This window comes from Megalops cyprinoides, chromosome 24 (assembly GCF_013368585.1).
Source record: "Megalops cyprinoides isolate fMegCyp1 chromosome 24, fMegCyp1.pri, whole genome shotgun sequence".
NCBI lineage: Eukaryota > Metazoa > Chordata > Actinopteri > Elopiformes > Megalopidae > Megalops > Megalops cyprinoides.
In genome coordinates, this window is record NC_050606.1 from 23,554,505 (window position 1) to 23,571,926 (window position 17,422).

General features: G+C 39.3%; 1 protein-coding gene across 1 annotated transcript; it reads left to right on the top strand.

Moving 5' to 3' along the window:
• Window positions 1–14,078: 14,078 nt before the first annotated feature.
• Window positions 14,079–17,180, top strand: LOC118770845. The gene is made up of 6 exons (XM_036518578.1): window positions 14,079–14,140; window positions 15,335–15,382; window positions 15,479–15,688; window positions 15,780–15,858; window positions 16,135–16,214; window positions 16,618–17,180. The coding sequence occupies exons 3-6, from the start codon at window positions 15,479–15,481 to the stop codon at window positions 16,912–16,914; spliced, it is 666 nt and encodes a 221-aa protein (XP_036374471.1). The 5' UTR covers window positions 14,079–14,140; window positions 15,335–15,382; the 3' UTR covers window positions 16,915–17,180.
• Window positions 17,181–17,422: the final 242 nt, after the last annotated feature.

Consider the following 17,422-nt stretch of genomic DNA (forward strand, 5'->3'; position numbering starts at 1 on the left):
AGAATAGAAACTTTATTTGTCCCCGTGGGGAAATTGGTTTGCAGCACAATCACAAGGCATTTCACCACAACATCACCAGTAGACCAAGAGACATACTCATACACATACCCATATAACATCACAAACATACAGAGTCACCAGCAGACGTACTCATACACGTGCCTCGCACGTTGCAACAGATTAGGATGGCCAGACCAGCTGGACATCCTGCTTATTTACCCGTTTAAAAACTTAATGGCTTGTGGAACAAATGAAAATTTAGATCTATTTTTTGTGAATAGTGGGGGGCAGTATCGTCGCCCAGATGGCATATACTCCTTATGGGCTTTCACTAAAGGAAAACATTTGTAACATTTGAGGAAAGTTATTTCAGAAGATAGAGAGAAGAGAGATATGGTTAAGTGTGACATGCATGTTTGTTACAACAAACTAAAATGTGTGTGTGCTTTTTTTTGTTGTTTGTTTTTACCAAAGGAGATATGTGGCAGGCAATCTGTTTATGAAATAACGATAAAATGGGACTCACATTTAATGATCAGAACTTTTGAGGGAAACCAAGATAATAGTAATATTTTTCTTCTTCGTAATAACAAAACAAATAATAATAATAATTATTAAGGCCTGGGATCCATGTTAGTGCATTATCCATGTCTTTAATTAGTGAAACTAAGCCTTATTTTTCTCACTCAAAGCTGTCAAATAACATTGTTTAAATAAAGAAAAAAACACTGTCCATTGATGAAAGTCATTTAGGGACAAGACAGCTTGGAGTTGGGTTGAATTTGTATAATAAAATGTGGTGAATAAAGTCATATGATTCAGATGAGGACAAAAGTGTGACCAAAAAGATGTCACACACTGTATCATAAAATCCATAGATTGTTTTGGTTCAGGATTATCGAACCGATCTTCAGGCTGGTTTCCAGCCCAACTAATCAGCCTGTCCTACTTAATGCAACTAGTTAATTATCTGTATACATTTAAAGTGATGTGTTCCCAAAAATACCTGGTCTTAAAGCATTTTTAACTTAAACAGTATGCAGTGATAATGGGTCATCAATGGCAAACACAGTAAGTGCTGGGTGTAATTAACCAATTTAAGGCAATGGCTGGAGAGACACCAGGATACCGGTGGCTTGCCTTTTAGGAGCTTAGTTTGATATCACTGTTATGGAATAAGAAGTCTTCACCCACAATAAAATGACATAAAAAAGGGCTCCATATAGCTGAAACAAGCCTGTGCATGTATACAGGATCCATAATAAAATGAATATACTTGTGCTAAAGATGCAGCATTTAAGAGTTTTTTGCTGTCAAATCTCTGTAAACGTTCCTGAAACTCCTTATGGAAAGGCCAGGCTGTTAATACCACCCATCTCTCTCACACAAGGCAATTATACACACCCAGCATAAACTGGTTTGATAACAGTGGTGACAGGCTCCACCCTGCCAGGAAGCACAAAGCCTGTTTCTCTTTCTAATCTGTGTGGTGGTCAGAGCCATGGAGACGCGGTCTCACACAAACAAAGCACTGGCAGCCTCCTGGTCTCGTGTGTTGCAAGGGACGCTCACATGACGTGAGCCTGCCGAATCCAACAGGCTTACCCATCAATCACCCTGACACTTGCCCTTCCTCACATGCCCCTTGATGTGGAGAGTAGAGAACTTTCAGAAGCTGAAGCGGACAGAACTTTGCCAGAAGCTTCATTAACATTGTGTGATGGTGTTCGATTCCACAGCTGTTTTTCAAAGCCTGCTGTTCAAAGGGGAACAAGAAATGAACAGTAAAGAGTTTACTCCAAATCTCCAAGTGAACCAGACATTGACTGTTTCCCTCTACTCCATAGGTGTCAGAGTTTTGTATTTGGGGAAAACAAGCAAACCATATACCTCCCCTTGGTAATCTATATTTAGTGGAAAAGCTGAAAAAGGCCACCTGTCCTTGCAATCAATAAAAATAATTGCATTTATTAAATTATGTGTTTAAATTGATTTCATTTGCAATGACAACTACATCACAGCAATAGTGAAATAATAATAATAATAATAATATTTTCTGAAGTCATTTTTAGCCCTCTAACGTTACATTTTGCAAACTTGTCTGTTAGAGACGGGACAAACAGTTACAGGTTCAAATGGCTTTATTTAAACAGGTTATATGTCCAGATATTCTTTATAAAGTCATGATGTTATACACTCCGATATAGTAGATGGCGGCATGCACCTACCAAACCAACATACTGGACAGTCCAAAAAGGAGGTGTGCCTGTCAAAAGAAAAATTAGGCAACAAGTGGAAAAATACAACAAAAGGCATAAAACCATCTGTGAAGATGAAATTAATAAAACAGACAACGGGAAACACGAGGACAACACAAAGAAATCAACAACATGGGCAATCAGGGTTTTGAGACTGGGTAGTCGAAAATGATGAGAAACATGATTTTGAATCATTAAATGCTGAAGATCTTAAGATGCTGCGGTCCTTTTATGCAACAGTTCAAATGACAACCAGATAAGAGTACACAGTCTCAAGTTTTTTGGCTTTGCCACGGGGCCGCATCACACTACCCTGTCGTGGTTTATTTCCATAGAACTGCACCACCAATCATGGTTTATACCTTACTTAGAAAGTGTCTGGTTGTAGTTCCATGGTGTGAATAGTGTCATAGAACGTTAGCTGACGTAGCTCACTAGAGATTATGTTAGCTTTGTGATAATGTTAGCTTTCTGAGCTAGTCTACTTGCACAGTTGCCAGCTAAGGAGCTAACTGACAGTGTTGTGCATGAACGCGTTAAAAGAGCGCGTTCATTGAACGTACTCATTTTTTCGATGAACGGTGAACTTGAACATATCTGTTTGCAACTAGCTCGTTCAGGCCTGCGGGAGATTCGGAATCCTTGGGTGCGGACCCGGCCCTGACCAATTTGGTACCCTAGGCAAAATTTTAGCTGGTGGCCCTTGCATCGCAGCCAATTCCACCACCATGGTTAATTGTGGTTTTAAACTGTTCTTTATGGTCAGAACATGACAAACACTGCCAAACAGCAGGACATTTCACAAATCTGAGGTGGAACATTCAAAACTTCAAAATATGCATGAGTAAAATTAAGTAAAATCCTTTATCAGTCCTTTTGCCTCAACAAAATAAATATCTTAATAGAAAAATTAAATGCTGCAGTGTTATACAGCACACATGTAAGATGACCCACACTGCAAAGTGTTTTAAAGGATAATGTCAATAAATAAAACAATAAATAGATAAAGAAATTTTAATGCTGGTCAGCATGCCAAACCCTTTATACAGACGAGTTGAAGCATTTTGTGAGTGTTTTAGCTGACAATGTAAACAAAATAAATAGACAAAATATGCAATATGCAATTGTATTTGTGATGTCTTTGTGTCTTTTTGTTTTTTGCTTTTTTTTTTTGTCGTAAGGCACGGTGCTGGAAAATGCTGATACAATTGTTTGCTGCTGGGTAGCTCCACTGGGTACTGGCCTGGTGCTTGTCGAGGGTCCACTAACAACACTCATTTGGGACTGTAATTTCTTACTTCCTGAGTGTTCTAACGGGTGATATTGTTTCAAATGATGAAACAGATTTGTGGTGTTGCCTGTCTTTGATGGCACGTGTCTTTGGCACAGTTTGCACTGCACACTGCTCTGTTTTTTGTCAGATTGTAAATAGGCAAAATATCTCCAAACTACTGAAGTTGAGTGACTTTTCTTGTCGACAATGTCTTTGTCCTTCGAGCTGGCCATGGGCACCGCTGTTTCTCATTTTGCTTGTTTTGCTTATTCCACTCCAACTACAAGCCTGTCAGCCACTGTATCCGTATACAATACCACGTGTGGGCCTGAACTGATACCTCTTACCACGCAACCTAACTTAAGCAATGCATACTTCTATTCCTGCGACATGATTGGCAGTTCATGATTCATTTATGTGTGTGATATCTAAGCATGGACATTATTATATCGAACATTTATCAAACATTTGTTATAATTCTACCAAGTAAAATTATATTGTGATAATTGTTATCGTTTTATCGCCCAGCCCTACTTACAACTATTAATTAAAAAAGGTGATGGAAAAAGAATTAAGCATTTTAAGTGACTATTACAAGCAGGGCTAACGTTTGCTAACTAGACTAAGATGTCAATAAAAATGTATGCCTGGCTTCTTGAGGCAGACAGTGGATGGTTCATGCAGCACACTTAAAAGAAAAAGTGTATTTCTCAAAATTATGTTGTAGGTTATTCCCCAAACATCTTAATAGTCTTTCCAACTTTCCCTACGAATTTAAGGTGAGAGTGACTGACGTTAACTCTAGCTATTTTTTAAAATAGCGAACATTAGCCCACTATTGTCCAAAGTAAGCTAGTAACACCCTGCTCCAACGGTAACTAGTATTATTGTGCAATAGATAAACTATTCATTCATCACATTACCTCTGTCTGCTTCCCGTTTTTCCTCCTCTTGTCTTCTTCTTTTTCTTCCCTGGGCACCAGAGGGCTTCGGTCTTTTTGACATGATTACGCTACTGACCGCTTCACGGTCACTAGCTCAGATAACTCGCCTATCCCACAATCAGGTAAGTTCGGGGGGGGGGGGGGGAGGTTCTGGCAATGTGCTAGGGTGATGCTGCGGGGGCAACCCAGAAAATAGACTAGTAGTTATGTTGTTGTGGGCTTTTTTAATATTTTGAAATTATTAAAATAGTATTAGTTAAAAATAGAAACAGTTAAAAATTTTGATTTTTTTTTTTTCTTCCCTCATTTGGTGCACCCCTTTGGATGGACGGCGCCCCTAGCATTCGCCTATACCGCCTATGCCAAGGGCCAGCCCTGTTTCGGGGTGTTAAAGTTACTGCTTGATGAATAAACATGGATGGCGTTATTCCATACTTGAGACGATTTTATTAGATAAACAGCTCGACAGCTCGCAACCAACTGCCCATATCCCGTGTAGCAATCACTGTGCATGTAGACGTACACATAAAATTGTCCCTGGAGCAGCTCATCTAAAAAATGGAAGAAATGAATTGGGACTGTGAACTTTTTCAAAATTGTTCTTGTTCATTTTAATCTGTGTGAAGTGAACTTTGAGCTAGCTCTTGTGAAGTGTGACCTTGCACATCACTGCTAACTGATGCGCTTTATTATTTTAGTTAAAGTAGTCACAATGTTTCATATTCTGACAGAATTGGGCTTTATGGTATATTTACAGTACATTTATGGACAGTGAATTGAAGCATTGGAACAAACCCTGACTCATTGGATCTCATGAGTGAATATGTAGCAACCAAAGATTGAAAGTGTGAATATGAATATGACACCTAGTACATTTCTCCTTCTCCTTTTTACATACAATTCCCAGCAGCAAGTGTCCTCATTTTCACTGTACATAGAAATGAGTAGTTCAAAATCCACCCTCCTCACCACCTCCCTCTCTCTCTCTCCCCCTCTCCCTCTGGCTTGGTATTGCTGTAAATGCCTCTAATTTACTACCCTCTGAAAAGTCACAGGTAGGTCTCAGGCTGAAAAAAGCCACCCACAGTTCTTAAAATGAGGGATCAGGGAAATTCTCCCGCTTGGTAATGTTTTGGTTTCAGATTAAAATAACTGAGGTTGTTTATGGAAAATAAATTAACATCTGTATATAAGGTGGTGCCAAACTGTAATGGGCATCACCCTGCATGCACTCAATGCTAACTTCACAGCCTGGATTTTGAAATTAGTCTGTGATGACAAATATGTTTCATGCATTAATCCCATTTGACAAGGTTTTTTTGAGAGAGACAGAATGATGAATGTCCTTTTACAGCAAAAATACTGTAGAGAATCTACCAATGTGCAGTGTCTTGAGCCAATGAATTTTATCAAAATTTTAGCCTGTTGCTGAAGTCAGTGTGATCTGTGATTTTTGTGGCATGTGCAGCTGGCTGGTGTGGTTACTGCCCTGTTCACAAGAAAAGCTGCCACTAAATGATGCCTACTCATTTAGCAGGGGCTGCAGACTCACTTTTTTGCTGAACATTTTCACTCAGGGAGGAGTGAATACTGCGTGTCTCTGGGGAGTTACTGCATGTCTGCTTTGGACACGGTTTTATTTGCAGTGGCGGCACACAATTAGGAGCTCAGCAAGCAATCAAGCAATCATAACAAGATACATTTATTTACTCAAGTCATAGGGGAGACGAGGCAATAAATGAGTCATGAGTCATGACTCAAGGAAGCCCAGAGAAGAGAAGGAAATGACACCCTCCATTTTTAAAAGAAATACTATAAATGCATTCTCATTGAAAAGACAGCTTTCTGCCTGTCTCTGATTGGCAAGGGGGCTTTCAGCAGACGTGTGTATTTACCTCATTTTGAATCTGGCTTGCTTCACAGTGTACATTCCTTTAATGTGTCCAGCTATGCAGACAGATATTTACTGAAGTGGTCCTGATGAGGTCAAGCAGCACCCACACTGGACTCAAACCAGTAACTTTCTCTTTGCTACCTCCTCATCTCCAACAACACGTTTAATTATGATGAAGTAATGCAGAATTATCCGACCATCCAGAAGGAGATGACACTCAGATCCTTTGTCTTCAGCAGATGGGAGGTCTGGATTTGAATAAAAATTGTCTGATGCGAGTGCACTGTTTCCACTCTCCCTCATGGCTGCTTACTCAGAAGGTGGCAGGCCATTCACTTCCTTTGCTGCTTGGGTAGTTTTCTGCTTGCTGAATGCATGTGGGAGCTCCACACTTAAAAGAATCCACTTATGAATTGCAGCAGATCCTGCTTGTGCCTGTTTCATCACAGGGCTGTAGCCCAATTTGCATTTTGAGACACAGGTGACAGCTCTCTCCATCACACAGAATCAAGCCTCACGGTAAATCACACCAGCAATCCTTTTAACTTTGTTGTTCATCTGAAATAAATAGCATTTTTGTTTTTGGATATCAAATCATTTATAGCTGTGGATTTTTTTATTTTCAGTCTAGTCCAAGGGGAGGTAATCTCATACACAGACTCAGACAAGTCTGCTGTTTGCTGGCCAGCTTTTCTCACAATATGTCTGGCACACAGACCAAATTCACCTGGCTTCTCTACTTGGCATTGTGTGTGGAACTGTTCCCTGGTTGTCTTAATTAGACACAGCTCAGGATTCACACTGTACTAACAAGGCGGTCAATGGTTCACCAAAGTTCGCTGTAGTGTAACAATGTACATTTGAGAAAACTCTGCCTGATTCATGAATACATTAGGGGAAAAATGCTGCCTGATGAGATGAGATTATTTATGATTAAATAAGGACCTTTCTGGAAAAAACACAAAAGTTCATTAAAAAGGTAATGAGTCTTACACAGTCAGCCTATAACTGCACAACCTCTTTTCTGTGAAACCAATACCTGCACAATCAAGAGAAGAATTCATTTGAGCAAAAAAGTACATATTAAAGATAATCATAATCAAGAAAATGCTCATGTGTGCATGTACACACAAATGCTCACTGTGTCAGTACATGTATGTAAGTGCATGCACTGCAAAAAATAGCCCTTCAAAAATAAGAAATAAAATAATTAATACAAAGTGTTTTTTGCTAGTAATAAGTGAAAAAATATGCCAATGGAACTAGTGGAAATTTCTTGATTTCTTGAAAGGGATCTTAAAATTAGGTGGAAAAAAACTAATTTTGATCCATTTTTAACTGGTATTAGGAAGTGTTTTTGTGGCATGCAGTTTAAAAACCTTCTGACTTGTCAAAAAGGCTTGCTTAATTTGATATACCACTCAAAGTAAGTTGTTTTCAAGACAGTTTCACCAAACAAGATATTCAAGATGCACCGTCTAAAAACAAGTCCTTGTAGATCAAGGAAATTTTGCTTGTTTGGTGACTGTGTCTTATATTAAGTGTAAAAAGATATTTTGACTTGAAGAGACAAATATGCTTGGTGAGATTTGGATTTTTTGCAGTGTGCGAGTGTGTATATACTGTAAAGAGTGTATTTGAAGATATGGTTTCATGAACCCAAACCACAGCTTCCTCAAAATGTGTGCAGAAGACAGTACTATTTGTCTGCAACTAGTTATCTTGTATAACATTTTTGCTGTTCAAATAAGTGACATTTTAAGGCTTGTAATTCATAACTATTTTACTCTGTCCTGTGAAGTCACATTAACCTTTCAATATAAGGAACTGTCTAACAGTAAATATCAATGCTAAAAAAATCATGGGTATACACTGTATGTTCAAGGGTTTATCTAGCAGAAAGTTGATGTGTTATTTGTGATCACAGTATTACACTTTTATAAATCACATTGTGAGTAGCTTCTGGTGATAAGACATAGAAAATTTGGAATGCTCAGAATGTGTGTCTTTACCCCCCTGATTAGGCAAAACAGTTCATATCATGTATGAGCTAACAAAAACCTGGAAAAAATTACAGCTGTGCCATATTGCTCAGCAAATATCCTGCAATGATGAACCAAGCAGACAGTGTATATATATCAAATTAGTCTCAATAAAATTGCAGTACTGGGTCCACAGCATGTCACATGGGCCAAACTCGAATATGTGAGCTGCTAATAGATGCACCCACAGCACTGGGGCCAGTAGAAAAGCAGACCTGGGTCTGTTACTGTGTGTTCACTTGGCTGTTTCCTGTCCATTCAGCATGACATCATTGTACAGCTTGGCTGAATGACACTAACTCCATCTAGGTCTGCAAGGAACCTAAAGGTAGTGCTTGACAACCAACTAAACTTTAAGGACCACATTGTGACAACTGCCAGATCATGCAGATTTGCATTACACAACAACAGGCCCTACCTATCTGAGTATGCAGAATAGCTCCTTGTCCAGACTCTTTTCATCTCAAGACTGGACTACTGCAATGCCCTCTTGGCTGGCCTTCCTATATGCACCACAAAGCAACTGCAGTTGATACAAAATGCAGCTGCGGTCTGGCTTTCAACCAGCCAAAGAAAGTCCACCTTACATCTCTCTTTATCGCACTCCGTTGGCTCCCTGTAGCTGTCCGCACTGGGTATAAGGTCTTGTTGCTTGCATTCAGAACAGCCAACATCACATCGCATCATGGCACAAAATCACTATCTAGAACTTTCTCTGCTGTTGTTCTGCAGTGGAGGAGACCTTCCACAGTTCATCCATTCTGCCAAATCCCTAACTATTCTTAAGAGACATCTGAAGTAGAGGTGTAAGAAAATACTGATACACTTGAATATCGCGATATTATGTTTTGTGATACTGTATCAATTCTCAAAAACACTGTACCAATTTTTAATTAATAGTTTACATGCAAAGATTCGTGGCAGTCATTCGTTTTGTGATGTGTTTAAACCCCCGAAGATAGCAGTGTTGTAATCTATCTTCAGCCATTTGACTGTTCTACTCCAACGTAACAACATAAACTGAGACAGGAAGTAGCGTAAGGGCGCACCGCTAACGTTAACATTAGCAAACCTAGCTGATTAGCAACGTTACCACCGATGGCTGAATCCGAAAGAGTAAGACCGGCTCCTGCAGCGTACAGAGCTGAAGTGTGGGATCATTTTGGCTTCCACAATAAAGAAGGCACTAAGGAGATCGACAAGAGCCATGCCGTTTGCAAAATGTGCCATGCCAAAATCAAATTTCGGGGAACACAATGAATCTGAGAGCACACTTAGCAGGACACCATTCTGATGTACAGCTAATGGAACAGCAAACGGCTAATGTTAAACAAGTGGATCCCTCTCAACTCACGTTGAATCGTAACCCCTGTATCATGATACGTATCGTCAGAGCCGGCGGCGCCAGCGGAAAACGAATGGGGGGGGGGGGGGGGGGGGGGGGGGCAATTGAAATGCAGAGAGGGGGCGTTGACTTAACCCAAAAAATTACGCACGCTGTGCACATCTATACGATCGTTTAACAAGTGTATCACACACCACACACACATACAAATAGATCAACAAATCCCAGGAAACACGTATCCACACACCATCGCATGATAGCGACTCTCTGAGCTTCACCACTGTTCAACACCTCATTGCGTGGACCTACCGCGGCTCCGTCAGCAGTGACAGCAATGGGAAATAAAACAAGACAGTCGGCGATCGCCTACTTCCTTCTCGAACAGAGGGCTGAGGGCGTAATTTTTCTGTTTGTACACTTACCCAAGGATACTGGACAGTGAATAAAGTTTTCTGTAACTCTATTGTGTCTCTGCTCATTCAAAATAAATAGCGCGGCCAGAAACTTACCTAGGGGTCGGTCGAAAGAACTACGCCCTCAGTCTGACTTTTTTGCTGCAATCAAGACACACAAAAAAAACTTTATTCAAAATATTTAACTAAACAACAAATATGCATGTTCAGTCGGGCAGATTGGGCCCAAGGTGGGGCCCTTTGTAACTGGAAAAACCGTGTGCCCGGGTACAGCTCTGCTAATAAAAACACGCAATTGGAAATTGAGAATCAGTCTCTACTAAAGAACAGAATCTAGTAATAGTAGTACGTAGTAGGCACATATTGTCCTGTAGGCTGGCTATTACAAAACTAACAAAAAGGGAAATGTAACAGAGACACAGTTTTGGAAGAATTAGTTGAAAATGCAATGTTTTGTGCATCAGAGTTTCTAAAGTAGTAGTCTTTATCTCTAGCTGGGATTGTGTTTAATCAAAATTGAGAGGCATACCTCCAGATTGAGATAATTGGTTATCTTTATAATATATGCTTGGAACACATGAATAATTTATGGACTGGAACTGGCAATGTAGCCAATAGGAGGGGTCAGACTGTTTTGTCACCAGCTGCAGCCAAGCAATCCAAATGTAATTTTTCTTGAAGCCCACTGCTGCACCTCAAGAGTGAACGCCAGAAAATATGAATGTATAAATGCATAAGCTCCATGAAATAGAGGGGTAATTGAGCCCTTGCGTGTTCTCTTAAAAAAAAAAAAAACCTTAAAAACAATCCACCTGCCTCTTACTTGCAAAACACTCAGGAAGTTTCCCAACAGTGAGTCCTGGAGGGACCTAGACATCGTAAGGCATGAGAAGTTGATATGATGCACTTTCATCCAAAGTAATGTACCAATTTTATGCTATAGGAGAGCCAAAAGTTCAGAATTACATAAAAGCATCTGTAAAACCTGAAGTGTGGTGCAAAGCTGTTATGGCAACATAGTTTTTTTTACGTAAATATTCCTCATATAGAAAAGGGAATTGGGGATGGGAAGCTCAAGTGTTCCGTGTGTTATTCCTTCACCTGTCTGCATACATCAGGGTTTCCCAAAGTGTGGTGCAGGGGTGTGTGGACTGCCTCTACACTCTCAGAAATAGGGGTACGGTAGGGGTACACGTCTGTACCCCAAGGTACAATTTGCAATAATGTACCCCTGAGGGTACATTATTGGACCTTAAGGTACTTCTATGTACCTTTTGGCTCTCAAAAAGGTACGCTACACACATGTTCTAGGAAAAGGTGCAAATATGTACCATTTAATGTTAAGTCCAATATCAGATATAAATATTATTCATAGATCCAAAGGTTTCCTGTCCCGTGTCCTTATTAAGGTGTAGTCTATTTTAAATTGAAATGAATGTTTTGTTTAAAAAATGTGAGGAATTAAGAATTAATTCACACTGACATAAATATTAACCTGTTCTTAACCTGAGTAGCCTAATATTCCATGACATAACATGGTAACCTATTTTAGAGAGGAAATCAAGAGAAAGTAAGCCTAAGTCGTAGGCCTATCTAATGTCAGAAAGCTGTTGCCATGCTCACTTGAAAAAAAAGTTTGTACAGTACAGTGATGCCAGTTCACAACTTTTCGTTAGTGAATATGTGTCAAACATGAAGAACCAGCAGTGATTGCGGTCATTGCACTTGAGTAATTAAGCAAAAGCCTATACAAAGTTCTACCTGCAACTAATCATGTTTAAAGACATCAAATTGTGTTTTCTATCATATTGAGTTTTGTTCATTCTTCCTGTGCCCCTAAAAATTGTTCCAATACTCTTGGCTTCTACTGTTGCCAAGCCACAGATGATGTCACTCTGCAAGTTAAGCATTTAAGAGATACTTATACTCCCTTGTCTTCACGTCACATGTTAATCTGAATGTTCAACCTACTCAATTTCTCACTCAATAACTGTCAAATGTGATGGTATGAATGAATGAATGAATGAAATGTTCGTGTTGGACAACGGTCTTCAAGACTCATGGAATGCCTGTTGTCCAATCAGAAATTAATAAATAGATTGACCAGACCTACTGTTGTGTAAAGGCAATTCTCAGCTTGGTCCATAGCATTTGTTTTGGATTTTGAGAGCATGAATACCATGACCACCAGACTTTCAAGGAGCTAATAAAAAAAAATACAGAAGGTGGATTAGAAGTGACGGATGTGGAAGCACAGAGGTTTAGAGGTAAATTTAAATTTAAAATGGTTTCTATAGCTCGGAACTTTTATTTAACCAGCTAACATTTATGTAGCCTAATTTGGCACACAGTCTGTTACCTCAGTGACCGAAACCAGAGGTTTGCTAACATTAGCTCCCCACCAACTAAAAGTAACTGACACTCTCAGTGCTGACAAGCTTTTCAACAGAAGAGCTCTCTAAAATATAACTGAATCATATAGGTGAAAGAAGTTTAAGATAATCATGAATAACTTTAGCAACACGGTACATTTAATTTAACGCAGTTTTATTGATTAATGGTTTATTGAAGTTAGCATTGGCTAATGTCGGATGGATATGCTAAAATAGCAAGCTGGTTATTGTAAAATGGTGTTATCCATTATAATTATCCATTAAAATAACCATAATGTTAAATTTAATTAAGATATCGATAGGTTATCATTTTCAGGAATCGTATATTGAAGTAGGTTAAACTAAGTTTATAGGCTCTACCTTCCCGCCTATGAAAATGGCGCAAATAGGTAACTTGTATTGGCAAGACTTGCCCTAATTGTGCATGGCTAGGCATTCCTTTTACAATTTTCATACCTGCTGTTTTTTTCATCTCTCTCTGTTTATTGTTTTTCAGATAATGACGTAGATGGGGACACTGTTGATTGTGGCTTGACAGAGAATATGGTTGCATACTTGTTTCAAGGTTCTTTTAAGAAGCAATTAAAATTCATGCAGTTTGTGAGCAAGTTGAAAGAGCCAGTCATAACACTGACGTTAGAGAATGTGCCTCCAGAGGAATGGCTGCAGTCTACTTCTGTGTGACGGGGCGCAGCGCGTCCGTCACTGGGATCGGTGGCTTTTCCGCCTCCGTATGAACAATGACATGATGAAACCGCAAATAATGGTTTTCCGTCGGTTTCTAGGATGTTAATGTGTTTGTTGGTAAGTCTGAGATAGCAATTAAAAGTGGTAATGTATCAGAAACAAGGAAAAACGTAAAACACGGTACATTAATTTAGAATCGCAGTTTATTTAAAGCGGCTATGTAAGAGTTCTTTTAGTGCGCACATTGAACATCAGAACACTTGCTGGTTGCCTGTTTATGCGGTTTCTAAATGTATCGATCTACTTACTGGTGGTTCCTGTACTCCTGTTGTCTTCTGCATGTGAGCGAGCAAACTGGGGTGCAGGACGGGGAAGCTTTTTCTGCGCTCTTTTCGCGCTCCGATATGGAAGCGCTCATTGGTGCAGGGGTGCTCCGTGCAAATTTATTTTAATCGTCAAAGAAGTGTCTAAAGGCATTGATAAAATAAACACCTGATTGTTTGTAAGGAAGGTGTTCTGCCTAGGTGCTGTTAGCAATGAAATATGGTGTGTAGTAGTTAATTGATTTATCTCTGTGCAATGGATGAGACCGGGGTTTTATATGGCTGCTGTGTAGCTCAGACGAGGAGATACCTCTGAAGTGAGAGGTCATGCCAGGGGACCTGTGTAATAGGGCCTAGCTAGAATATGGGCATTGTCTCAGTGTTCTTTTCCTTTTCTTTGCCAAAGTGTTTTGTTTGTTTGTCTAGTGTGTTTGCATGCTTGTAACCCTGCCGGTAGCCTAAAGTAAATAAAAAGTTTCAAATTGGAAACTTTGTCTGCAGTTGTCCCTCCTTCAGTCTTGACCACCTCTCCGCTCGGGCACACTCCGTTACATTCTGCTATACCAAGGTAAGTGTGCGTTTTCAGAGCATCTTTTTGAATTTTTCCATCTTTACATGACCAATTTGAAGCCATCAATGTAACAATGTCACTATTGTAGTTAATGTTAAGGGCTGACATTGCTGCTTTCAACAAAAATGAGTTATGAAAGACTGAATGCATTTTACTGACTATAAGTAAATGACCTACTGACTCGGTCACACGTAAATGCATGTTTTGTTTTCAATTTTATTCCACCCCCTATCCCACCTGTATTAAAGCGGTGGAGCTAGTGGGAAACTGCCTGCTGGGTTTGACATACCAACGTTTCCCAGAGATATACAAGCAAAATTGGACAACAAGGAGCCATGCCATAAAACTCCCAGAGACAGGCACACTATAGTCCGAGTACTGTATGAAGCTGTGGCACAGTACACATTGAGTGCTTGTAAATATGTTACAGAAAGCTTTTTAATGATGTGTGTTAGTTTAACATCACTGGCATATCACCCATCTGTCTTTCAGGCATAATGGTAATGTATAGCTCATTATAATATTGAATAATTGGAGGCCTAGATATTCTGACAACTGTTATAGAATTTGATTTGCTAAAGGGGTGGGGGGTGCTCTGTATATTTGAACTCTATTGCTCTATTTTTTCCAAATATTCATGTTTTATTAGAATATTGAACTGATAAGCATTATACACAGACCCACATGGGTAGCTTTTGTCTTAGTGCTTGACTCTTTCAGGGAAGGTAACCTTGAATTGGTTTACATTTGTCCTAGGTATCCCACAAATGCGGAATACATCAAAGCTGTCAAGACTCTCATTTTAAAATATCCTTTCCTGAAGGATCTTGAAGGAAATGGTTATGCAAGTCAATCTGCCAGTAATACACATCGTTAAACAGACACGAAGATAACATTTATGTAGTGCTTAATTTACCAAATACCAAAATGGTCTAATATTATGTGCATATTAAATCTTAATCAGTGTTTAATATTATGTACAGCTAGGAATAACACATGATCTGTATGTTGCTGTGAAAAGGTTTAGTGTAAACAAAATGTTATACCTGTCTTTGATGACTGATGTTTCTCTGTAACCTAGCATACATGGCACATGTCATTGAAGTGAAAATTTAAAATGGAACGTGCACCCCTGGTTGACAATGAGGAAGTCCGATGTATTAAAGAAAAAAATTATTTCTTGTTCACAAGAAACCACACCAACCAGACGAAACTCCAAGAAGTACCCCAAGACATGTGGTTCGTTCAAAACAAATGAGATCGCTCAAGAAGGCTAAGTATGTCATTCTGAGTCACAAATGTGTTTCTGAGCATTATCTTTCTCTCTATTTCCAGATGACACCATGCATTCTAGGTGAGGATCCATCCTCCATTGAGGCTCATGTTAAAGTCTTGCATAGCCAGTACCAAAAGATGCAACCTGACACTGCCATAGTACGAGACCGTATGCAGCAAACCGTTGCATGGCGCCAAAAGGAGATTGCAGATGGAGTGACCGTTGAAGACACTGTGAAGAAGTACCCTTTCTTAAGAACGCCGACAGGGGTAATTGCTAAATATATCATTGGGTGGAACTAGAAATATTCAAAGTGCACAAACCCACTATGTTGACACTCGATATTTTTAATATTTGTAGTTGGGTGATGAGTTGGAGCGTATCCATCCAGCAATAGGAAACGTGTGGCAGCGAAGATTTCAACTTGATCGTACCGAAGGTACTTCATCTGGCTCAAGAGAAACCCCCCTTATTCAAACTCTTCCTGGAGGCAAAACATGAAGCGCTCACTGAGGATCTGCCAGGTCTTGATGAAATTCTGTTGCCTATTCTACAGTATTCTACAGAATGTCTCGCATTTAGTATTTATCAATGTCTCCAGAATTTACTCCATTGTCTCCTGATTCTTTTCAAAATACACATAATGCACCATATGTATAGGGGCAGTCAGTGAGATGTTATGGCAACACCCATAAATATATTGCATGTCTTGCAGAAATGGATTTAAGAGCAGCCCTTATGTTTTTGCCCTTCATCTTCAGAGAGAATATTGACTGCTTTATTACAGTTGGAGAGGTATGTGTGTCTAACTTGCAAACCTGTCTTTTAACCACATTACATCAAATACAGTTAGCCAACCAACATACTGAAGCATCCTTCTAGGCAATTGAAACATTGTTAAAGCCATATGTATATCCACTTACAGGGATTTTTATATTTTTAATGTCACCATGTGGCCATATTCACTGCTGGTGAGACTGTGAAATCTTGTGTATATACAGTAGCTTTTTATTTTCATCTACACTATTTGCACTGTACTTCACCTATACTAGCTGAATGCTAGTAATTATTATATTGTCCATGCAATCAATATCCATCACTGGAAGAAAATCAAGCAACAACAAAACTGTTGCAATTGTGGTTTGTCTGTGTTTGTGTAAAACTGACTTTTTTGTTTTGTTTTGTCTTGTGTGTCTAGTGTGATCCTGGCACCCCATATCCAACTATTCAGCTGACTGATAAAGACTGGAAAATGGCCTTCACCAGGAGAGCTCCAAACATTGTCAATGTAGATGGCGTTGAGGTGTGTCGTGGCCTTGGAATTGACAAAGGGGTTATTGTCGCCTTCTGCACATACTTTGTCTTTAATCTTCAGTATTCAAAACATCTGAAGAATACGCTGATGTTCCTCCAAAGGTACATTTTAAAAATAGTTGTGGATGGTGACCAGCCCCTGCCATTAACAGTCATGAGACAGATAAATCTTCTTTATTAATTCCACCATGCCACGTCCCTACCAGTGTTCCAAATGCTCGAGGAGAGCATTTACTTTGATGAAACTAATTCAGCATGTTGGACTAATTCATTCACACAAACCCAATTTCATTATTACATGTGGACTTGTGGACTGCCAGTCAACCTTTACTAAATACGACTCATTTAGACGTCATGTATATCGTAAACACAGAGAAAGTGTTTTATGTCATGACAACAAGGGTGAAGAAAATTTAACTGATGCTGAGTTAGCTTTTGAGAAATTTAATGAGCATAGGGTTAACACAGTTGTTAAAAATCCTCCGTCTATTGATGAACTGTTATACAATTTCAGAGAGAAACTTTTCCATTTCATTCTCAAATGCAGAGAGAAAAATCATCTTCCAGTTTCTCTTCAAGAAGAAATTGTTGATGATCATTTCTTGCTGTGTTTTTTCAAGGAGAACTATGATGCCTTTATAGCTTATCACCTGCAGAAAAGTGGTTTTGATATAGCAGAAAGTCCAGAT

Excerpts from the sequence above, each read along its gene's own strand:
- LOC118770845 (XM_036518578.1), top strand. The coding sequence starts at position 15,479 with ATGACACCATGCATTCTAGGTGAGGATCCATCCTCCATTGAGGCTCAT. Across the intron at positions 15,689-15,779 it reads TCTTAAGAACGCCGACAGGG|TTGGGTGATGAGTTGGAGCG; the intron begins GTAATTGCTAAA and ends TAATATTTGTAG. Across the intron at positions 16,215-16,617 it reads GCTTTATTACAGTTGGAGAG|TGTGATCCTGGCACCCCATA; the intron begins GTATGTGTGTCT and ends TTGTGTGTCTAG.